This window comes from Polypterus senegalus, chromosome 7 (genome assembly GCF_016835505.1).
Source record: "Polypterus senegalus isolate Bchr_013 chromosome 7, ASM1683550v1, whole genome shotgun sequence".
Lineage (NCBI taxonomy): Eukaryota > Metazoa > Chordata > Cladistia > Polypteriformes > Polypteridae > Polypterus > Polypterus senegalus.
The window spans coordinates 19,269,194-19,295,004 of record NC_053160.1 but is presented as its reverse complement, the minus strand read 5'-3'; the positions used below and the strand labels follow the sequence as shown (position 1 = coordinate 19,295,004).

Genomic DNA, 25,811 nt, shown 5'->3' with positions numbered 1-25,811 from the left:
AAACTATGATATTTTTCAATTGTTTTTTGGAAAGCATTTGTGATCACTTAAATGTTGTGTATGATACTATTCCTTTAACATATCTAAACTTATAGATGAGACCAAGAAGTATAAAAGGGCAAGCTAAACCCAAAGCACCAAACAGATAACAGAGATGCTGTTACAAGAAATACTTTAAGCAGAGCATTCTTTCAATCAAATAATGTCTTTCTTGTGTTGTCTGATACATTTTAAAGTAAGTGCTATGGAATACATAGAGAAACATGCATGCCTTAGTATTACAGTGTTGGATTTCCTATTTATTGAATCAGATTTTGTACATCAAGGAGTGCAAGATCCTTGAGACTTATTCCCTGGCAAAAAGATGTATATAAGCACTGTCTACCACCAAGACTGACATTACATGTCTCTTGTCTGTGCAGACCATTTATTAACAAAAACAATAGCAAAGCCATTAGGAGGCAGGTAGCATTTTCTCTCTGAAATTAAATCTCAACCAACAATGCAAACTAAATCACACACAGTAACAGCAGCACAAATATTAAGGTACTGAAAAAATCGTCAGTGCACCAGGTTTGCTTATCCTGAGAACTCCTTTCGGCCTTTAAACACTTATTTTTTACTCTAGAAATCCATTTACAGTAATACAGCTGGCTATTCTGCATATTACAGTTAAACCTCTAGCTCACTGCTGTTTGCATGTTTGTAGTTTTACAAACATAATAGAAACAAATTATGTATTATCAGAGGAGCCACTCCCTTTCTAGGAGGGCATCTGACTGAAATGTAAAAGTTACCAATACAGAAATTCATATAGGGATGTCTGTCTGTGTTTTATGCCTAGCAACTCAGTTTTCTTATTTATACATTATGTGTTAGAAAGGTATATATATACTGAAATCTATACATACAGTATACAACATTCTACCAAAAATATGATAAATTATTATAAAAACAGCAGAGCACTTTACACACTAAATGCACTCCTTACACTTAACAAATTTGAACTTGAAATCCATTCTATTCAGTGACAACACGAACATGTCCAGCTGTATACAAATACTGCACATTAATATTATTTGCACAGAAAATAAATGAATAGCTGTTCAGTTATATACAAATGTTCAGGACTTTAAATAAATTATAAAGAAAATGCATATAACTGGTCGAAAAGCTCAGGTTTTCAATGCTGAAGAGATTTTGTAAAGTTATTCAGAGTAAAAGGTCTTGTGTTTTTACACTGTGATAATATTACATATACACACACAGAAAACAAGCACTTTTTGCAAACTGTAATATTTAAAAATCAAAAATGCCTTCTCCACAATTTAGTCTTTCAAAAGTAAAATTACATAATGTAACAATACTTCTGCAGAATAAAATAAACATAGGCAACATTTTCATTAAACAGTAACAAAATCCTGCAAATGTAACTGACAAATATTGTCAGTTCCCAAATTCTGTATGAAAAATCTGTCATTAAAAAGGCTTACCGTGAGGTGATACTGTCTCCATAATTCTGGACAAGCCTAAGAATCAAACAAAATTTAAACAGATGAAAACCCTGGATGAAGCAAGATGTTTACAAATTACTGCCTCAGATACAAAGCATCTAAATTAAAGTGGGAAAAAAAACATTAAATTGTGACATGAAGATCTAACAATTTTAAGACTCCCTGGTGAAAAGTTACACTGACTGTAAGTGTTTTATTACAACACACAGGCAGTTCACAAAGGACAGCAGCCAGCTTAGAACTTTTGTGTACACTTTAAAAGAATCAGCATGTTTAAAGGGTGAGTGGGGGGTGGGGATGTGTAAGATGACCCAAGGCCAAGTAGCTTAGACCAGAAAAGAGATGAAAACATTTGCACTAACTGACAATGAGGATACTGTATTTTCTGCTTTGGTCTGAATGAAATAAATGAATAACATAATATATATATATATATATATATATATATATATATATATATATATATATATAAAGAAAATTAAGAAAGACATTCCAGAAAAATACTAGAAAATTTAATGTATTCAAGAAAAATATACAAACAACAAGCACAAAAAAAAAAACAAACAAAAAAACAAACAAAGCAGTAACCTAATAATCATTGATAACTCTGGCAATTAAACATATTCGTATTTGTGACTGGATAAGCAAAAAAGACTGACAGAATGTAAATAAAGATGGCTGTAATGATGGCAAAAATGCAGAACCAAAAGAAACCATGTTTCTCAATTAGAGGGAAAAAAGTAGAGGAACCTAAGAAACCCATCTCTAAATTTGAGCATTTACTTATTTTATTTATTTATATATTTTTTTCAAAGCAGACAGAAAGGAAGCAGGGAGAAAAGGTTTTGCAATTACAGATTAAATCAGGACATCAAAATCAGTTCCATTTCACAATGCACAACATTAGGCAGCCAGCACTGCAAACTAAAATGGTCTTGTAATAGAATACTTTTTACTTCAACAACTGAGAATCGTCTAGATTGGTTTTCCATACTCAACAAAGGAAATGGAAAAGTGATTCAAATACATTGGTTCTGGGTTGTTTCTTTTCCTCATTATTTTCTCCTCCCATTACGTCATCATCATTGCAGACTGCCTGCAAAATTGAAAAGCCCCACAGATTCTACTATGAGTATTTTACACAAAGCTAAAAGTACAGCCATTTTGAAATCAAATGTTAGAGGATATTAATTTTGTCCAAATTGTCTGCATACACAAATCAAATATTTTACAAGAAGCTCCTCTCAGAAAGTATACCTGAGCATACAGATGAATCACTACATAAAACACCTACAGTCAAACACTGCAGTATTTCTTTTAGCAGATGAAAAACTACAATGCAAAACATTACTTGCAGCTGTATGCACAATTTAATGATAGCGTATAATTCAACAATATACCTGAATTTATATTTTTCTAAAGAACACAAAAGAACTAAAAATAAATCAATAAAATAACAGTTTTTTTACATACAGTATATAATATAATGCTTCCTTTATTAGTCCAGATTACACACTATATGAAATGTGATTAAAGCATCCATATTATAAGAAAAGTTTATCTAAATTTTTATCTACATGTGCAGAAGGTATATGTTAAAATAATCTACATTTTTTCATAGATTACATGATTATTCAAATATCACACAATATACAGGATTTAAGGCATAAGAAATGAAACAGCAAAAAAGACTTGGACAGAAGAAGAAATAGTTTATATGTTATGTCTAAGATAATTATATTTTGTTATATAAGATAAGATAATTATATTTTATTATAGTTCACTCTGTACCTGGGTCAGGGCAAGCACAATATGGACACTTTTAATAAGGCATACTTTAAGAGTGTCTCTGTTGAATAAAGTAACAAATAGGACAACACAGTTCTAATTAAACTAGTGCCATATGAATAAATAAAATAAGTTGTACATAAATTCACATGAATATACATGAATTTTAAAATAAAACTGAAAATAGCACAATCAAAAACTGTTTCTTTTTTTTGTTTCCTATTTCTGTAACAACCAGTATGAATTCATAATGGGAATTGTACTTTTTGTTGCTGTTGAATGAACAAAACAAAAAAAAAAAAGATTTTTAAAAGGTCTGCTGGAGTTATCGTTGAACTGCAACAACATCACTAAACATAATAACACAAGCTCCAAGCTTTCCATTCCTATTAATTTAACATGGCTGTATTTACTTTTGATATTCAAGGAAAGAAATATAACTTAACAAAAACTAATGCATTTAAACATTTTATAGAAAAGGTGATTCAGAATGCTACCTTATTGACAACTGGAAGAAAGTACAGGATCAATTAAAATTTTTCCATTACTTTATTAAAAAAAGAAAAGATTTCATGTTAACCTCCAACAAAACGAATATGCATTACCATTAAGTAGGACAGACCGATCCTTTAGAAAGCACTCCAGATCTGAACAAGAATGGGGCTGCAACAAGAGGATTAACAATTTGTTAACCCCAGTCCCCCAACAAAAAGAATAATGTCCAACTATGTATCTGAGATTCTTGGGATTGACCTGCAGAAAATTATTTTAAAAGTATTTGGTTTTCTTGAGAAATAAATCTACTATTCTTAATGGGTAGGCACCTAAAGATCACATTAATCACCCAAAAAGTGTTCATGAATCAAATTTATATTAAAAACAAAATCTAATGGGGAACTAAACCCAACAGAATAAAATCCAATTATTTGCCTTTCTCTGCTAAACACTCAACAAGTCTAAAAAAAAAATTAAAATCCCTACAAAAATGAACATCCTTGACAGAAAACAGGATTCAAATGTTCACAAAAAAAGATAACACAAAATACAACAGGGGCAAACATTGCCACTCATATTTCCACAACAATGAGCAAACACAAAACATGGCATTAGGCACCCTTTCCTTTCTCTTTGCTCCCTTGGCCAGTTGTCTGGCTTGTACTAGAGACAGAGCCTTTATGGAAGACCCTGCTGGGAGCACAATGCAGAAAAAGGATTAGCCTCACTAACACTTTAGCATTGGGGGGGGGTCGAAGCACGACAGAGATGCTGAAAGATCAGGGGATTGGGGGAGGACAATAAACTTTAAAAATTAAAAGAAAAAGTAATTGGTTTATATGAATATCCAAGCACCATAAATCAGCCAACAAATGAGGGAGGGGGAGTGGGGCTCTCCCTAGGAGAAAATGTAACTGTGATGAGTGACAGCGCTTTCAGGAAATATGTTCACAATCACAGACAGTGAAGGCCATGACCTAGATCGTTTAAGAGCTTGTCTTGTCAAATTATCAAAAGCTTCTTCCTCCTCTGAATAAAGAGTGACATAAGTGAGTGTCAGGAAGCTGTGGGCTGACAAGCCGAGCGTACAATAACAGAATGCACGTCACATACTTGCCGAACGGTGCCACTGCTAGCGGCAAATCTTAATGAGAGAGAGAGAGGGAAAGAGGGAGAGAGAGAGAGAGATGCCAGCCCAGGAGATTTGGGACCCTGCTGCTACAGCTACTCATCTTGTGAAAATAGAAGGGAAAAAAAATCCTTCAATGCTAAGTCTGACACATCTTACCACCATTCCTACAATTAGTAAACAAGTTTTTTTTTTGTTAAGTAAATTCTCTTGTGTTTTGTCAGATTCTTCTTCCATTACAGACAGTCTGCTTATACTGAATAAACTTGCACAAAGATTATTTAGTTCATACAATACTGCACATTTAATTATTCTTTTATATTCATGTCATATACTGAGGAAAGTTACTTGCATATGTTGTACATCAAAATGCAAATTCAAAAATGTGAGCTTACATTTGGGTTTAAGGACAAATGGTACAAGATGAAATTAACTGTTTAATCTGTCCACGCAGAAAAATTACTTTCCTGCAATGTTAACAGTACAGGCTATCTTGACCATGTGGAGATATTTTGATAACTAACTGTACCCATTCTATTCTTGTTTACTCTGCAAATATTCTCTTCAAATAAAATATTAGCATGAATTGCATCAATAGCATTTTATGTTTAATGTTAATTGGCTAAAAAGTATGCCAAAAGCCAAGGTATTACAGAGTTACAAAGCAGCAACATGAAGAATTGATCTTGTGAGTCATTAAAAGAAATCATTTACTTCATATAAAGTCTTCTTTTACTGTTCTACTTCATTCTTCCAAAAACATAACAGTACTTTTCAAATAAAGAACCACTAATAAACATGATCAAAGCAGTCTTACCATTTGACAGTATCTGAATTAATTTTAGAGACAATAAACTCAATGGCTCAATCCTTTTTGTGTTGAAAAATTTCTCAAAATGTTTTAATATACAGTGGTGCTTGAAAGTTATTAAACCCTTCAGAATTTCCCATATTCCTGCACAAATGTGACTTAAATCATCATCAGATTTTCACACAAGGCCTAGAAGTAGATACAGAGAACCCAGATAAACAAATGACACAAAAATATCTACTTGGTCATTTATTTATTGAGGAAATTGATCCAATGTCACAAATCTGTGAGTGGCAGAAGTATGTGAACCTTTGCTTTTAGTAAATTGGTGTGACTCCCATTTGCTGCAATAACTGCAATTAAACATTTCCGGCAGGTCTTCATTGGAGCTTGGAGGAATTTTAGGCTATTCCTCCATACAGAATTATCTCAACTCAGGGATGTTGCTGGTTTTTCTCAAATAAACTGCACAATTCAGGTCTTTCCACAACATCTCTATTGGGTTATGATCAGGACTTTGACTTGGCCATTCTAAAATCTTTATTTTATTCTTCTTGAACTACTCTGGCACAACAACTTGTGTGCTTGGGGTCGCTGCTTTGCTGCAAGACTCAGTTTCTCTCGAGATGTAGCCAATGGACAGATGTCCTGACATTTTCCTTTAGAATTCACTGGTATAATTCAGAATTCATTTTTCCGTCCACAATGGCAAGCTGTCCTGGCCCAGATGCATCAAAACAAGGCCAAAGCATGATACTATAACCACCATGTTTCAGAGATGAGATGAGGTTCTCATGCTGGAATGCAGTGTTTTTCTTAACACATAACACTTCTAATCTAAACCAAAAAGTTATATTTTATTATCATCTGTCCATTAGTCCAGTACCTTTCTGGCTTGTCCTCATGCTCTTTGGAAAACAGTAGACAGGAAGCAATGTTTTTGTTTTATTTTTCTGTAAAGCAGTGGCTTTCTCTTTGCAACCCTGCCATGCACACCATTATTTTTCGGACCCAGGGACATTAACATTAACCAATGTGAGAGAGGTTTTTAGTTGCTTAGAAGTTACCCTCAGTTGTTTTGTGACCTCTCAGACAATCACACGCCTTGCTCTTTAAGTGTTCTTTGTTTGTTGACCTCTCCTGGGGAGAGTAACAATAGTCTTAAATTTCCTCCATTTGTACACAATGTGTCTGACTGTGGTTTGGTGCAGTCCAAACTCTTTAGAGATGGTTTTGTAGCCTTTCCCAGCATAATGAGCATCAACAATTCTTTTTCTGAGGTCCACTGAAATGTCCTTTGTCCATGACATAATACGCTGATACTGCACAAACATGTTTGAAGATGAAGCCCTTGATAGAAGCCTATTATTTTAATATAAACAGGGTGCCCATTCATACCTGATCATCATGCTGATTGATAACACCTGACTCTAATCTCACCTTCAAATTACCTGCTAGGTACATATACTTTTGTTACTCACAAATATGTTATAAAGGGTGATTTTACTCAATAAATAAATGACTGTGTATGATATTTTTGTCTCATTTGTTTAGCCAGGTTCTCCATATCTTTTAGGACTTGTGTGAAAATCTGACAATGTTTTAAGTCATATTTATGTAGGAATATGGAAATTGTTGAAGCATTCACTAACTTTAAAGCACCACTATGAAAAGAACTGTGCTGTGCTGAGTGGCCTGTTAAGTCAAAATTGTTCTAATGGATACATATCTTTGAGGTAAGAAAAACAGAAGTTTTTTTTGGTAAGGTTGTTATTGCACTCTGTATATCTGAACCTATGGACTTAGAGCAACATCAAACAATCTAACTACTACTATATTCACTTTACATTGTACTGTAACCTGCAATTTATTCACACAGAAACACGTTCAACTACAGTACAATTATTGCCACTGAATGGCTCCAGAAAGTATGGTCACCATAGTGTCTACCATGTTTAAGTTGTAAGGATAATTATGCACCATTGTTATTTTGGTTGTGGGATGAGACAAAGTGGCATCACGCATATAGGAGACCTGATGAAGAAAAATGCATTAGATAATAATCACAACACAGTGGACAGAGACCAGAGTCTTTCTTTTAGCATTAAGCTAAAAGAAACTGATTCTGAACATAGGGAAGAGAGTGTATTAATAGGCATGCTACAAAACTGTACAGTGTCTGCAGAATAAGATTTCACAAGAACAAGTCCTTCACCTCAACAGAGCTCACCAATTCCGATTCACTTATATTTTAATCACATTGGATTTGACAATCCCTAAAGCATTACACTCCACTAAAGTACTTGCTAACTATTTCCATGTATCAATAGTTCTGTGTGATGACATATTTTCTACCATCAGTTCAAAATGTACTTTTAACCAACTTCCACTTGCATTTCTGTGTTCCTGTTAAAAACCTAATTTTAAAATAACAAACAACATTCACCCTACTAATGCACATTAAAATTTTAAATGTGTAATTTTTGTTACCCAATTTCATTAACTGTTCAGATTTAATTCTTCCCATTATAGATGTTTTTAAAGTTTTGTTGTGAAGTTGTTGAATGAGTCAATGGACTTGCTCTGCTTCCTATGTATATTTCTTTTAATGTAAAAAGCAAACCAATCTTTAAAAATTCCAAGATCTGACAGTGAAACTGTATTTTCTTAAAAGATGCAAACCAATTAAACTCTGGATTTGAGGATTTTATGCTGCCAGGGGTAACTCTCTATCTAGTGCACAATAGTTAAGAGTGATAATGTTAACTACATTATCTTGGCCTGTCTAGCAACAGAAAGCCTACTTTTCCTATACATTTTCCAAAACGAGCTTAAAACTAAGCTGCACATGTTGACCACTGTTTCCACATATCATTTTACTATTTGACCAATTATTAATAAGAGAATACTCTCAAAAAATAGGAGTTGCAGAGACTGGAATATAATAACTTATGATTGAGCACTGAATGAATGCTTTGCACTTTTGTAAGCGTAATAGTACTAAAGGTAAACTAACGGCATAGTGAAGGTGATGTATGGATTAGGATTACACTGGAAGTACAACAAGAGTGTTCTATGGCATTCTGCTAAACTTTAACCAATAAAAACTATTAGATACAGAGTTGACTGTTCGTCATCAGAGCTGAAAGTTTCATTGGATAGGCTAAACCAGTGCTTCGAGAAATCGAAAATGAACCCCCCCACACACACAAATAGGCTATGTACATTTGTTCTAAAATCTATTCTTTTTCCCTAATACATTCCTAAAAATTACATCAACAGCTTTTTCAGAGTTTATTTAATATATCAGCTGATCCTATATACAGTAATCTAATATATAAAGCAGAGTCGATATATGTGTGTATGTTTCTTTGTCTGCCATACAAATCTGCACCAGGCGTCCGATCGCCAACAAACTGGGGATGGGGCTCCTTTGTGACCAGGAGTAGGTCACGGGGTATGCTTGGTTGTGAAAAATGTTTGTGGTGAAGCGCAAGGCACCTTTTCACCGACACAACGTTCGGCACACGTCCCCATACTTACCATCGAGAAGATGGCCGCACGTTGCAACAGACGTTCACGCCGGTGCCATCTAGCGGCAGCTTTGCTCCCTGTGCGTCGCTCTTTACATATGTTGCTTTAAATTGCCAAGAGATGGTGGAAGTGTCCAACTATGAGAAGGCCGACTGGTTTGATCGGGTGAAGGGGAACTGCCGTATGGATGTAAAACGTGAACAACCTAGTAAGTGTGACCAGCTCACACTTTTTTCTAACTGTAGCTCTAACTGTAGTCAGGCAGAGTAATGATTACGAAGCTGAAAATTAGAAGTGTGATGATGAATGTTGTTAGTGCATATGCACCGCAAGTTGGGTGTGCAATGGGTGAGAAAGAAAATTTTTGGAGTGAGTTGGATGAAGTGATGAACAGCGTACCCAAGGAACAGAAAGTGGTGATTGGAGCAGATTTCAATGGGCATGTTGGTGAAGGGAACAGTGGAGATGAGGAGGTGATGGGTAGGTATGGTGTCAAGCAGAGGAATGAAGAAGGTGAGAGGATAGTGGATTTTGCCAAAAGGATGGACATGGCTGTGTTGAATACTTATTTTAAGAAGCGGGAGGAACATAGGGTTACGTACAAGAGTGGAGGAAGATGCACACAGGTAGATTACATCCTATGCAGAAGAGCTGATCTGAAGGAGACTGAAGACTGCAAAGTGGTGGCTGGGGAAAGTGTAGTTAAGCAGCATAGGATGGTAGGATGATGTTGGAGATCAAGAAGAGGAAGAGAGTGAGGGCAGAGCCAAGGATCAAATGGTGGAAGTTCAAAAAGAAAGACTGCAAAGTTGAGTTTATGGAGGTGGTGAGACAGGCACTGGGTAGCAATGAATAATTACCAGTTAGCTGTGCAACTACTGCAGATGTAATTAGGGTGGCAGCAAGAAGGGTGCTTGGCATGACATCTGGAAAGAGGAAGGAGGAAAAGGAAACCTGGTGGTTGAATGAGGAAATACAGGAGAGTATACAGAGGAAGAGGATGGCAAAGAAGAAGTGGGATAGTCCTAGAGATGCAGAAAGTAGACAAGAGTACAAGGAGATAAGGCACAAGGTGAAGGGAGAGGTGGAGAAGGCTAAAGAAAAGGCGTATGATGAGTTGTATGAGAGGTTGGACACTAAATAGGGAGAAAAGGACCTGTACCGATTGGCTATATAGAGGAACCGAGTTGGGAAAGATGTGCAGCAGGTTAGGGTGATAAAGGATAAGGATGGAAACGTACTCACAAGCGAGGAGAGTGTGTTGAGCAGATGGAAATTGTACTTTGAGAGGCTGATGAATGAAGAGAACGAGAGAGAGAGAAGAGGTTAGATGATGTTGAGATAGTGAATCAGGAAGTGCAACAGATTAGCAAGGAGGAAGTAAGGACAGCTATGAAGAGGACGAAAAATGGAAAGGCCGTTGGTCAAGATGACATACTTATGGAAGCATGGAGGTGTTTAGGAGAGATGGCAGTGGAGTTTTGAACTAGATTATTTAATGGAATCTTGAAAAGTGAGAGGATGCCTGAGGAGTGGAGAAGAAGTGTATTGCTGCCGATATTTAAGAATAAGGGGGATGTGCAGGACTGCAGTAACTACAGGGGAATAAAATTGATGAGCCACAGCATGAAGTTATGGGAAGGAGTAGTGGAAGCTCAGATAAGAAGTAAGATGATGATTAGTGAGCAGCAGTATGGGTCATGCCAAGAAAGAGCACCACAGATGCAATGTTTGCTCTGAGGATGTTGATGGAAAAGTTTAGAGAAGGCCAGAAGGAGTTGCATTGCATTTTTGTGGACCTAGAGAAAGCATATGACAGGGTGCCTTGAGAGGAGCTGTGGTACTGTATGAGGAAGTCGGAAGTGGCAGAGAAGTACCTAAGAGTTGTACAGGTTAAGTATGAGGGAAGTGTGACTGTGGTGAGGTATGCGGTAGGAGTGACGGATGCATTCAAGTTGGTGGTGGGATTACATGAGGGATCGGCTCTGAGCCCTTTCTTATTTGCAATGGTGACAGGTTGACAGACAAGTTTAGACAGGAGTCCAAGTGGACTATGGTGTTTGCTGATGACACTGCGATCTGTAGCAATAGTAGGGAGCAGGTTGAGGAGACCTTGGAGAGGTGGAGATATGCTCTATAGAGGAGAGGAATGAAGGTCACTAGGAACAAGACAGAATACATGTGTAAATGAGAGGGAGGTCAGTGGAATGGTGAGGATGCAGGGAGTAGAGTTGGTGAAGGTGGATGAGTTTAAATACTTGGGATCAACAGTACAGAGTAATGGGGACTGTGGAAGAGAGGTGAAAAAAAGAATGCAGGCAGGGTGGAATGGATGGAGAAGAGTGTTAGGAGTAATTTGTGACAGACAGGTATAAGCAAGAGTGAAAGGGAAGGTCTACAGGACGGTAGTGAGACGAGCTATGTTATATGGGTTGGAGACGGTGGCATTGACCAGAATGCAGGAGACAAAGCTGGAGATGGCAGAGTTAAAGATGCAAGATTTGCACAGGGAGTGACAAGGATAGATAGGGTTAGAAATGATTACATTAGAAGGTCAGCTCAAGTTGGACGGTTGGGAGACAAAGTCAGAGAGGTGAGATTGCGTTGGTTTGGACATGTACAGAGGAGAGATGCTGGGTACATTGGGAGAAGAATGCTAAGGATAGAGTTGCCTGGGAAGAGGAAAAGAGGAAGGCCTAAGTGAAGGTTTAAGGATGTGGTGAGAGAGAAAATGCAGGTGATGGGTGTAACAGAACAAGATGCAGAGGACAGAAAGATATGGAAGAAGATGATCCACTGTGGCAACCCCTAACAGGAGCAGCCAAAAGAAGAAGAAGCTCCTTTCCCAAGCTCAAGCACTTACTGCAGCAAATACATCTCCAAAATAACAAACAGTATTTATCATTGCACCTTCATATCTAAAACTACAGAGAGTATTAACTCATTTTCTGAAATAAACTGTCACTAGGCAAAATCCAAATGCAACATTATAAAGCACATTCTACTAACAGCAGATGAACCTGGTAAGTATTAATTCTGGATTGTAAACGATCTTAGTGCAGTTTTTGACAAAATGCTTAATATAACTACTGGAGCCTTTAGGATATGACAACTGTGGTTTAAATCTTATTTCACAAAGAGAATCTATTTTACAGGCAGCTTTATCTTCCACACTAAAATTTTCAGTTTTGGTATTCATTAGGGCTCAGATTGGACCCTTTATTGTTCACTATTTATATGCTTCCTCTCTCTGCTCTTCGATGCAATTATGGGGTAAGTGTCTATTGTTATGCTGATGACACTCAGATCTATCTGTCATTTAAATCAGATATGGCATCTGTGGTTCTCCGCCTCTCTAAGTGTTTGTGTGAGATTAAGAAATAGATGCACAATAACTTCCTTCAAGTCAAAAGAGAAAAACGGAAGTATTTTATTGGACTCCCTGAATCAATTATTCAAACAGCACACGGGTACTTTAATTAAAACAAGTTGTTCTTAATCTTCATAACATAACTTCACTTTTCTGCCTCCTGCTGCTGACAAAACTGATTTTTACAAAGATGAACTGTTATAATGTTATGATGTGAATTGTTTTAATTGCATACAATTTTTTTATTATGTATTACATGTTTTATTGAACAGTATTTATTAATGTAAAAGTGTTTTAATATGGAAATTAAATGTGGAGTATAAAAGAGTAAGCTACACTAAATGAAAAAAAAACATCTTGCTAAATGCAATTATCAAATTCTGAGTTGCTTGCTGGACAAAAATTACTGTGGACTATAAAAATAATCCCTTTCCCAATTAGACTTGAAGAAGGAATGCTGTTGAATAATCTAAATGGATGCAGATAAATAAATAAATAAATAAAGTTGTTTTTTTATAATTATATTTATTGTTAACAATTTAAATTTGTATGTAATTTTACATTAAGAAAGTATTAGACTGGGAAATGGCTCAGGATGCTAAAAATAATACTTTCATCACTGTGACAAAAACATCTGCAGCCAAAAAAATCCAAAAGCTCTGAATGGAACAAATTAAATAAAAAAATATCTATATGAGCACTTATTATGCATACTGGCACAATTCAAAACATAACTGTATAAAGATGCAACTATCATGATTTTACTTTTATTATTGTTGAACACATTATCCACTTTGATCGCTTTTTTTCAAGGACCTGAGGCAAGTTTCTAGTTGGTTACTGACTCTGTAGAGTTTGCATGGTGATTTTCGGCAGTTTTCTTACATATCAAAAAGGGGCATATTAGTTTAATAATTTTGTTAAAACTAAAATAGAGATGTGTGTTAAGTATGTGCCTTGTGATGCAGTAGTGTTTTACGTAATGATGACTCCTGGATGAAATAAAACCTGGTAATAAGTTATATAAATTCAAACACTGTGGTGTCTGCTGTGTGTACTTCTGTGTTCTCTCTGTGCTCATGTTGTTGTTTTTTTTTCCCTAGGGTTATGATTTCCTTCCACAGTCTAAATAAATGCTATTAGATTGCACAGTAAAGTGAAACTGCCCTTGAAATGAGTTATTGTGGGTACATGTATGTGTTGGACTCAGAGCTGCGTCTTTAAGGGTTGTTATAGGCTGCTGAGAATGACATTTCCAAACTGAATTTAAGCAAATGAACTGTGTCACACATGTGCGATTAGGAGGCAGTCAAAGAGCCTAAAGGTGAGTAAAACATCGCAAGATAAGGGGTTGTCACGTGGTACTTACCTGAACTCTCTTTCATCAACAGAAAACAAGAAGAAAAATAATCGCGCAACTTTGGGGATCTAAAATGGCTGCAATGACATCACTTCCGGCCAACCTTAATGACACCACTTCCGGCACCCACAAATCACCTCACTTCCGGCTCATCAGAATGACATTGTTTCTGGTTCCTGCTGCAACGTCACACCAAGCCAACCATTTCCTGTCAAATGTTTTTGTTCTAATATATAACCGCCATTTTGTATCAGTAAATTGTTCATTGTACTTTCAAGACTTTGAATCACTTCTTTTTTTTCTTATTGTCTGGACAACAATATATGGGGACAGTCCCCAAAACTTTATTTTTGTCTTTGTGACGATTTATTCTACCACAATTGGCGTAGCCGGCATGATATTTGTTCAAAATGTCTGAGGAATAAGACCTAAACACCGTTCTATCCACCATTATGGGTGATTTACAAACTTTGAATGTTCAAATGGGTGAGACGAGGACCCAATTAGCCGAATCGGAGGCTCGTGCTGCAGCTAGAGTACGGACGAAGGTCGCTTGGTCACCACCCATTGCGCTGACAACACTGACTGAATCAGACGACATAGAGACCTATTTTTTGATCTTCAATGGCCGAGTTCGGAGTGGGTGTACCAACTGGCTCCCTACCTGAAGGGAGCGGCGCAGAGAGCTTATTATGATTTAACTGAGGAGCAGGCTGCAGGTTATGACGCTCTCAAACTAGAAATATTCAAACGCTACGGCATATCCCTGGAGCAGCAGGCAAAAGAATGGAGAGAGTGGCAGTTCGACCCAGGGAGGCCACTGAGAACCCAGGGCCTTGAAGCCTGGGGAAAGGTCTGTCGTTGGCTACGGCCCGACATTAATAATTCACATCAGATGGCCGAGCTTCTTGCATGTGAGACCTTTGTGCATGCCCTCTCTGAGCATATTGCCCAGCAAGTCCGGAAACATAACTTTGACGACATGGATACTCTGATCAAAATCGCAGAGCGTCACTGGATAGCTTGCAAATCCGGGAGATCAGAACGGATCTCTCTCCGAACCCAACAGGCACGTGGGCCAGCTCCTGAGCCCCCCCGACAAGCTCACGAACCTGCCATCCGTAGACGGGATAGACCAGCTAATCTTCCCTGCTGTTACAAGTGTGGGGAGATTGGACATCTATCTCCTAACTGTTCCTACGAGCCCATGGATTGCTTGTTGATGAAAGAGAGTTCAGGTAAGTATCACGTGACAACCCCTTATCTCGCGATGTTTTACTCACCTTTAGGCTCTTTGCCTGCCTCCTAATCGCACATATGTGACAACTGATAGCTGAACAAAGATCTGCAAAGCTATACTTACTTCTGCAATGTGCCCATTCATCTTACAGCGATGACATTTTACGTTCCAAAAGTATCTCTCTTTGCACATTTGAAAAGTATGCCCAGGCATACTACAGTTTGTACAGTATCGATTGGGGCAGGAACGTTGCAAATGACTTCTGTCTGCACAAAAAGTACATGCAAGGGACTTCTGCAGAAAAAAATAAATAAAAAGAAAGACAGTTAATAATATATAGGAATTAAAATTTAACTATTAAAAAAAACCTGTATACAATTTTGATACTATTGCAGATATAATAGCATCCAAAGATAAGTTATTCTTTATCTCACTGCTGACTGTAATTTTTCATTACTCTGCCATATATCAATGCTTATTGTCAAGTCAAGCCACCATAAACTGAACTAGATATTACCTGATGAAAAATTGAAAAAAATAATTAGAAAAAAAGATGCAATGAATAATGATGCATTTAGATGTGAGATCATGAATTTGTGAAGTGCACTTCACTTTATGTCACTTATTTAACATACTTTGAAGTATTTACATTTTAATAACAGAAAGACTTCTAAACAAAAAAGCTCTAACCACAAAGCATATATGTTGGATTACAATCAAAGAGCGCTATTTGAAAATTATGTGAGGGAGTCTCAAGGAAGGTAAGACAATACAAAATGTAACTGCCTCGTACCCTATAATCTCCCATTCCTCCCTCCTTTAAATAACCAACAGTCACCCTGAAAACAGATGAATGGATGCAATGCTTTTCGCTGTATAGGGAAGGAAACTCAGTACAATTATGTGTCTCTATAGTGTGCTTCCACGTCACGCATCAGCCTAATAAGTACACCTACATCCTTTGTTTTCGCCATTAATATTTCCATTGTAGGACTCTCCAATTCTTCTATGCCACCCATTTGTAAGAAACTGTCATTGGAATTATTTGGATTTCTGCATTAACTACTCAAAATAACATGATCTAAACTTCAACTATGCCACAATAATAGACAAATATAATATATTCTGCAGAAATGTGCAATACCAAGTTCCGAGGAAAACAAGCACTGCATACGAATAATAAACATCATCTCAACTCTGGAGAAGAGGGAGCTTCATGGTTTGGGGATACCTGCTGACTCTGTGGCTGGAAAATTTGTTTTCATAGATGGAACAATGAATTGAATATTTTATCAGGAACCTTTACAGGATAATGTTGGGACAGAAGGTTTGTTACTGGAAACTTAGCAGAAGATGGGTGATGCGACAAAACAATCACCTAAAATACAGGAGTAAATCCACTAGAATTTTAAATGAGGAAGTCTGCTAAAATTACTCTGTTAATGCTAGCGAAGTTGGATCAAGAAAGAAAATCTTGTTAGAAGCGCTTTCTTTACGCTCATCTTTTTTTTCTGGTCATTAATAATTACCATCAATTTACAAGTAATAAGATTGTGCTATACTCACTCGAAATATAGAAACAAAGTAGAAAACACTTTAAGAAAATGATACTGCTGCTCCATTACAGGATAACATTATATTCAAGTCCTCCCTCAATCACACAGCATTTATGTCTTGGGATACACTAGGTTATATAATATTCATAAGGTGTTTTGATCAGCTCTGTTGTAAATATGGACACACTTATTTTCTATGGAGACGTTATAAAACTTTGTAAAAAGAAATTTGTTTAACTTCCCAAATTATTCACCAACACTTGTAACTCTGTATTATAACTAGTAATGAGAAGAAATGTTGGTGCATTTCCATACTTTATTAATTACTGTCACAGTGCTCACTGCTAAAGTACCTTTAGTACACCTCTATATAAATATCTCAGGCAAGGAGTGGAGATTCACAACATTTATTGTTCTCCTATTTGTTCAAATAATGCTGTAATTCAGGAAAAAAACTGTACAGTGGACACATTTCTCCAAATTAAAATTAGTAAAATATACAAGGGATTAAACCTTAATTTTGAATGATGCAAGGCAACTGTCCAAAATTAAAGCTTTTGATATATATATATATATGCTAAATTTCTGTTTTTTTAATTAAGATGATGTTTTTATTATTTACACTGTGATCTGGGTGAGGGTGAACAGTTTTAAAGTGGTTTATGGTTACAAACACTAGTTGCTTTTGTGATATATGGAATTGATTGTATTTCTGATTGAACAAACTTTTAACATCTGTTAATTTTGTTTCATGCTTGATTGTCTCAAAACTTTTTTGTAATGCCTAATTTGGAAGAAACAAAACTTAAAAAACTGAATATCCATGAAATGCATTAGACATTTGAAAATTGGTTTTGGTTTAAAAGTTTTTGGAATTATTTGCAAGGTTTTCTTGTCTTTGGAATCCTTTTTTTAAAAAAAAGAAGATTCTCAGTCATTTCAATTCTGTTCCGATGCAGTGCATTTAACAGTCTCTTTTTTATATTTTATTTCTTATGTACAAGATAGAGCTGGTATTTTGTCGCCTGGTCTTGAAAACGTATAGTGTTTTATTTCAATTTGTTTGATTCAGTATATAATCATTATTAGGATCATGTATGCAAAAAATAATAAAAAAAAACAAAAACCTCATTCCAAGAAAGCTAGTAGGAACTGTGAAAAGTGTGCAAAACGTGCTCAGCATAAGCATGTTTGCGGAAAAGAAAAAAGAGTTCAACTACATCTTGAGTTTGTTACTTTATAGTTACAGATACTAACACTAAAACAAGTTTTGCATATTTTATTGTTTTGGAAATATGGTGGTCCTTGTTGATATTTCCATGTAGTCGTAAAATTCTACATATTGTGCTGCTGAAAGAGTATCTGTTTGACCTTTACTTTTTACCTACATTTAATTACACATATTTCTGAACATTGATTCACTACAGGCCCACAATCCCTTTTAAGCAAATAAGAAATTCAGATTTACTTGAAAACCAATTTTATTTTCCAAGCCATATTTGAATAAACATTAGTGCTCTAATATATGTAAATGTGAAACTTTACACATAAGGCTTAAAAATATAAAATATACTTCTGAGGCCTCACTTGGAAAACTGTGCAGTTTTGGTCTCCATAAAAAAGACATGGGCATACTCAAAAAACTCCGCACAACTGTGACTAGACTGATTTACAGTTAAGCAATTAGTTAATGTGCCAATATTACCGGGTGTCATTTACGTTAATGACTTTCAAATTACTTTGTTTTTGTGTCTGCTTAAACAAATACTCTTTGTGTACTTATTATGTAATCATTTGAATTTGCACTTTACCTGTGCTCAGTAAAGAGTATAATACAAAAAAAAAAATTAATTTAGGCACTGAGGTATGAGATATAAAGAAAGACTAAAGCAGTAGTTAGTTGTCGCCAACTCCATTTTAGGAACACAATAGTTTAAACATGGCTGGTTTAAGCAAAAAAATAAATAAATATTGTGGATAACAACTTACAGATGTATTTAAGGCAAAATGCCATATATATATATATTTGGTTTAAAGCATGTGTCCTTTCAAAGATCCTGTAATCAAGCAATACAAAAAACATACTCTTATTATTATTCCCCTAGTACATACAATTTACAAATTTGAAAATTCCAAATTCCAATCTGGCCAATAGGATTTTGGATAAGGGTTGGTAAACACACAATACTGGGTTTAGTATTTCATACTGTATTGATTTCTAATACGATGTTTTGTTAAATGTAAGAAACTTACACCCACAGTTGTTACCTCATATACAACAACTTCTTATTAATGTAGAAATTACACATAACTTGTTCAAATGTGCTATTAATCACAATAATATAGGTTAATACAGAAATATGGGAGAAGCTTTTTTTTGTACTTTGTACATTCCAGAAGATACAAAAATAAAATATTACTCTTGATATATATGAGAAACCTACTCTCTATTCACATAGGCAGTACTCCCATCTCAAGTGTCTTCCATTGGGTATGAGGGACATGAACGTGGGTCCTACCCTCCACATTCAGGGCAAAAAGCAACAGGCTTAACCAGCTAAGCTAAAGGAGAACTTCCTCAGCTCAAATGACCAATTGGGCTTTTGACAGTGAGGAAGCATTTTTATAAGCAGATTCTTTAGAATTGGGCTTTGCAATACTCTCACAAGTGTACAAAATGTAACGTGGTGAACATTTGGGAAAAACATTTACATGCTTAAATTAATTTTGAATGCAGCCACTGAAGGGAAATAAATTATTTCTTGTGCAATCAAGAAAATATCTTTGGTCATGATGTATTTTGCATGCACACAGACACTTTCACATGCTTACTCAATTTGTTTGAGTACTATGAAGTTGACAAGAATAAGCAACACAAAATGGACACAATTACTTTAGTTTACCCTGAAATTCAACAAAATAAAATTCCCAGATATCTCAGCTCCTCACTTCAATAAAAAGTCAGGAGGCAGGTTCATGAAACCAGTGCATTTTAATAGACGATTCCTATTAGCATTTAAAGTATATTATGGATTATTCTTCTTCATTTGGCTGCTTCCGTTAGGGGTTTCCATATCTTCCTCTCCTCTGCATCTTGCTCTATTACATCCATCACATGCATGTCCTCTCTAGCCGCATTCATAAGCATTCTCTTAGGTCTTCCTCTTTCCTTCTTGCCTGGCAGCTTCATCCTTAATATTCTTTTCCCAACACAGTGAACCCTCATTTATCACGGTTAATCCGTTTCAGACTCTACCGTGATAAATGAATTTTCGCGAAGTAGGATCCTTTATTTATAAATCGAATATTTTCGCAGTTAGAGTATAGAAAACCTGTTTACGACCTTCTAAAAACGTTTTTAACATTATTGGAGCCCTCTAGACATGAAATAACACCCTTTAGTCACCATTACACTCGTATTACCCAATATATTAGACAAAATAAGAGAAAATAAGACATATTAGACGTTACAAATATCATATTACTAGGCTCACTCGCCTTTTAAAGCGACCGACTTTTATCCTCAATTTTTGTTTACTCCATGTGTACAACAGGCATGTAAGTGTAGGGAATGAGAACATCAAAGTGCCCATTCATAACATCTCCCGAAAACCTAAGTTTTTTTATCCCCTCAAGTGCCTGTCCAAAGTCGTACAATGTCAGCCCGAATCTGTACCCGAAAGACGAAGTTTCATGCACTAAATAAGCTATAGATGAGAATAAGCAAGCACCATCTCCCCTGATATTTACTACGCGGTGAGGCATTTGTACTCCATCAACATTAATTATTTCCAGAGACATAATTTTGTCTATTTTTCCAGCGCATCGTGCACAAAAGCAAGGGAACGATGGGAGCACCAGAACTCTGCTCACATCGCGTCGCTTCATACCTCAAGCCGGAAGTAGTAAGTCTGTGATAAGCGGAATACCGCTACGCTTTGCACTCACTGGACGGAACGACAATCCCGACCGCTTTTATACAGTAGATTATTGTACTGTACATTTAATTGCATACACACACACAGTTCTTACACACAACCACTAACCTATGAAGGCACGACCTCAGTAGGAGAGTCTTCAGAGGTGGTGCAGTATCTTCAGCAGTTGCGTCGTTGTCTTCTTCCGCTGAAAGAGTGCTAGGAGTAGGCAGTGGGTGTCTGGGTGCGCGGCTGAAGAACATCTTGATAGGCAGTTCATGGCGCTGTCTTTGCATATGCGTGAGGAGGCTTTTGTAGAGTATTGCCATCTTTAATCATATCCAAGTGTTTCACCTTCTCCTGGATAGTAAGCATCTTCCTCCGGCGCTTAGTTTTATTGTCAGAAGGCTTAGAAAAAGCAGCACGTTTAGGAGCCATCGTAGGGCTTAGATAAAAGTTCTCAGAAAGTGCATGCGTAGTGACGTAAGCGTGCATGAGAAAAAAATCGCGATAGAGTGAGGCCGCGAAAGTCGAAGCGTGATATAGCGAGGGATCACTGTATACCCAACATCTCTCCTCTGGACATGTCCACACCAACACAATCTCACCTCTCACACACTGTCTCTAAACCATCCAACTCATTTATAATCCTATCCACCTTCGTAACAACCCCATCTGACCTTCTTCATTCCACTCTTTGACACCATACCTACCCATCACCTCCTCCATTTCCTCCTGTTCCATTCACCACTCTCTGTCCCTTGCGTACACTGTCTATCACTTGATCCAACTCAATCCAGAAATCTTTTTCTCATTCATTGCACACCGAACTTGTGGGGCATATACACTAACAATATTCATCATCACACTTTTAACTTCCTGCTTTATAATCATCACTCCTTCTTGACACTCTTTTCACCTCCAAAACACTCTTGACATACTGTTCCTTCAGAATAATCCCTACCCCATTTCTCCTCCCATCCACACCATGATAGAACAATTTGAATCCACCTGGCCTTACTCCCTTTCTATTTAGTCTCTATTTCTTCTCTCCATCACATCAGCAAACTCTCTCCCCTTACTAGTTATACTACCAACATTCAAAGTTCCTACCCTCAGTTCCCCTCTCTTTGCCCTCCTCTCCTTCTCCTGCAACCAGACACACCCCCCTCTTCTCCTTCAGAATAAAGTATATTATGGATATGAAAATAAAATTTAAACCAATGAATTTAAAAAACCTATTCATTTTCAAACTTGAATATCAATTTCAGAGACATATTGCATGAAACATGTTGCACTTTAAAAAAACAAAAAAAAAAACACTTTTGATCTTTAAGTAACACTATAAGATATTAAAAAGCTGACAAAAATGTTTTCCATTTTTAAATTTGCTTGACATGAATATACATAAGGTCCACTTTCCTGTTGGTGGTTTGCAGAATCTTTGACATTAGCAGTTTGGACCTCAGTCTGAAATACTTTGATCTCTAACTTACATGAAATATTTTTTTGACTGGGTTAGTATTGACTATTGTTTATGTTTTGACTTTTTTTGATAAAAAATAGAGAAAACTGAATACAGTAATCCCTCGCTATATCGCGCTTGGACTTTCGTGGCTTCACTCTATCGCGGATTTTATATGTAAGCATATCTAAATATATAACGCGGATTTTTTGCTGCTTTGCGGGTTCTGCGGACAATGGGTCTTTTTACTTCCTGTACATGCTTCCTCAGTTGGTTTGCCCAGTTGATTTCATACAAGGGACGCTATTGGCGGATGGCTGAGAAGCTAACCAATCAGAGCACGCAGTTAAGTTCCTGTGTGCTGAATGGTTAAGCGACGGAGTGCCGGATTCGATTCAGCGGCGTTAACCAGGAAGTCTTGTCTTACTTATTCAGCATCAACGTGTTTTGCTGTGTAAAGAGTTAACTTTTGTGCTCTTTTGTGCTCATCTTTGTGCGTAGTCAAGCCCTTCATTATGGCTCCAAAACAATCTGTTCCTGCTACTGCTTCAATAAGGCTAGGATTCTTTAAATTTAAAAAGTAGGAAAGGAATATAAGATCTACGGCCGCAGTGTCCTTTTAACCAGGGTGCAAAATGAGTTGTAAGTGGATGTAATAAGGCAGTAGTCTGGATTGAATCTGCTTTAGGGATTTGGATTGAAGACTGCCAGAAGAAGAACAGCGGCGGTGCTACACAGTTTCCTGAAGAGGCTCCTTTAGAAGAGCTGTAACGCTCTCCTTTGTTGTGCAGTAAAATTAAACTCATCGTTATTGGACAAGTCGTCGTGTCATTGTTGGTGAGTAACTATAATTCATTTTCTACTTAAAGTACTTAGTACATTTACGTAAGTTTAGTGTCACTGTACACACATTTACTGTATACGATTTTTCTTGCATTGTACGTATTTATTGCTGGTGGCCTGTCTATCGTAATGGCTGTAACATATGTGATATCGGAGACACTCGATATCGTTAAAATAATATTTAGGTTTTACTGTATATAAACAGTGTGTTTACATACATAATTTAAATGAATCTTACCTAATATCTAAGAGAATACAAAGGGTTTATGCTGTATAACTGTGCGGGAAATGTTTATAATAGTGTGGGAGAGATTATAAGGGCTTAAAATATATAAAAATAACCATACAAAAATATGGTTTCTACTTCGCGGATTTTCACCTATCGCGGGAGGTTCTGGAACACAACCCTCGTGATCTAGGAGGGATTACTGTATATACACTGATTAACGTGTAAGTGTATTGCTATAATATGCCTAATTGGTCATTTTTTTTAGCCATTGATGAGGCCAAAGTAAACTTCACGAGTCTGAGAAGCTAAATTGTTTATGTATTAGTGGTTTCTAAACTATTAAATCTGAGGACCCAAGTAAGTACACCAATACCATACAGGGACAGAAGAAGTTAATAGTAAGACAACAACACTGGCCATATAATAATAATAATAATTTAAAAAATTGTTTCCTTTGTAGCACAGAACATTTCTCACATGAAAATTACTTAAAAAGAAAAGTTAAAAACAATAATTATCATTCAACACAGGGAAAACATTCCTGAGGTATACCACTGCCAGTGTAAATGCTTACTTGACTCATGGTGCCAGATAAGGAATATAGTAGTTAATAGTAATCAATCGATGCTGTTTATTTGCCTTGTATTAAATTATACTATTAAAAAAATGAACTCCTCTATTAACAATATATTATTCTAAATATGTTTGCAAATAGTTAATAAAAACAAAAAAGTGGCTAAATTATTTGTTAAAACTGAATGCATTACTTGTATTTTATAAAGGTGACTGAATTATCTTATTAAGATTTATCCTGTGATTATTCCAGTTTAAAATATTTAATGCTACTGAGAGACTTGCAATCTAGTTCATAAAATTCATAGAAAATGTCAATGTAAATGTAAAAGCAAACTGCCTATTAGATGAGAGCCTTTTTACCATTAGTTATATTGGGCTGCTTTGGTTATGGACATAGTCTGATTGTAATCTAAGATGTAAGACATATGGATAGTTTAAAAGAGTTGGCCAACCAGAACTGAAACACATACATAGTGTTAAACGTTTGACAAAGCACAACTAGTTGCAGATGCAATTCATTCAAACAATATGAAGTTGTGCAGTAACATTTGTAAGGAGGTAAATATGCTTATTTTAAGTATTATTGACCACATCGTCTGAACCACATATACTGAGCCCAGAGAAGTGGGTGTATGAATATGGATGTATATAGGAGCCCAGCAAATCCAGGCTGTCCTCAATACCTACATTACATATCATAAACACAGGCGTCACACCAAAAAAAAAAAAAGAAAAAAAAGAAGCACTTCCCAATCACTGGTTACATGTTTTTTATCCTCTTATCACTTGTTTGCAAACATATAAACAGCTCCTCTGAGCAATGAGCGCATCCAGCAGTCAGTCTGGCTACACTGGCTTTGCGAAGCTGAGATGTGATGGAAGACTGCGATCTCACAGGGACATAACATTACTATGCACATCTAGTGGTGTTCTGAATCATAACCAAAACATAAGGAAGGCTTCATCAGCAAAAGTGATCAATCAACTGCAAATGTTCTTATTTGAGATTAGAGATTTTCAAAGATACTTTATGTTTTTTTCCCATGGTTGAACAACTAAATGACGTGAAGTCTTGCAACTCGAAGAAAACATCAGTTCTAATGAAATGTTTTATCACGGTTCTCACACTGAAATGAATGCAAGTCTGTCTGCTTTGCCATAAAGATCACTGTACAATGCTTACAACACGCTTCCAGAGTTTTGGAGCTGTGAATCCTTATGATAGATAGATAGTAATAATGGCAAATTTGTGTAAAGAATATGAAAACCTGAGGAAAGCTCTAAACATAAAATATTTAAGATAGTATTGTGAGAGTCTGATAGCGTTAGAGTGGTGAGAGCAAATGTAGGTCTGTTAGCTTTACTGGAAAAGGCAAACAATATTACAGTTTTTGACAACAATTTTTACAGATCACATTTTGTTATCTGAAGTTGTTGCCTGTTTGGTTGTTTTATTTAATTCTCGACAATTAGCTCTTAAAATCTTACCATTTTACCGTAAATGAGAAAAGAAAACCTTCCATGCACAATGGATTTTATTACAGACATATTGCTGTTACAGGTGCACTCTATTGTCTTGGTGGTAATAAGAATATTTTTCAAAAGTGCACATTTTGTTCCTTTAAAAAAACTGCCTACTTCAAGGGGACCAGCTGGGGTATTTTAAGACAATTTTTCTGACATTGTGATTTTCCAAAGTTCATTAACTTAGATTGTGGACCTCGGTTTGTTATTTTTGCTTGAAGTTTGTAAAGTAAACCTCATATCAGCACCTTGAAGCTAAAGGCCAAAAAGTACACTGAACCAGGAATAACAGATGGTTTTGCTTTGCACGTTTAATAGTTTACAGGATAACTCAAAGGACATTCTGCTTGTGAGGTTCAATACAATTCTTCAATAAAAATGTCACAATCTGTGGCCACATGAATTTAAACCCTCTTTGCTGAATTTGTCCTGAGATAATTAATCTGTTCCTAATCTGATC

At 36.2% G+C, this 25,811-nt stretch overlaps 1 protein-coding gene across 1 annotated transcript in view; it reads right to left on the bottom strand.

The window, feature by feature from the left end:
- Nucleotides 1-25,811, bottom strand: part of zcchc7 (zinc finger, CCHC domain containing 7) — a 342,249-nt gene that overhangs the window by 127,111 nt on the left and 189,327 nt on the right. Inside the window, exons 5-6 of the mRNA XM_039758295.1 lie at nucleotides 15,365-15,535; nucleotides 1,494-1,529 (exon numbers count right to left, since the gene is read on the bottom strand). Coding sequence (XP_039614229.1) covers nucleotides 1,494-1,529; nucleotides 15,365-15,535 — 207 coding nt within the window. The remainder of the gene's footprint in view (nucleotides 1-1,493; nucleotides 1,530-15,364; nucleotides 15,536-25,811) is intronic.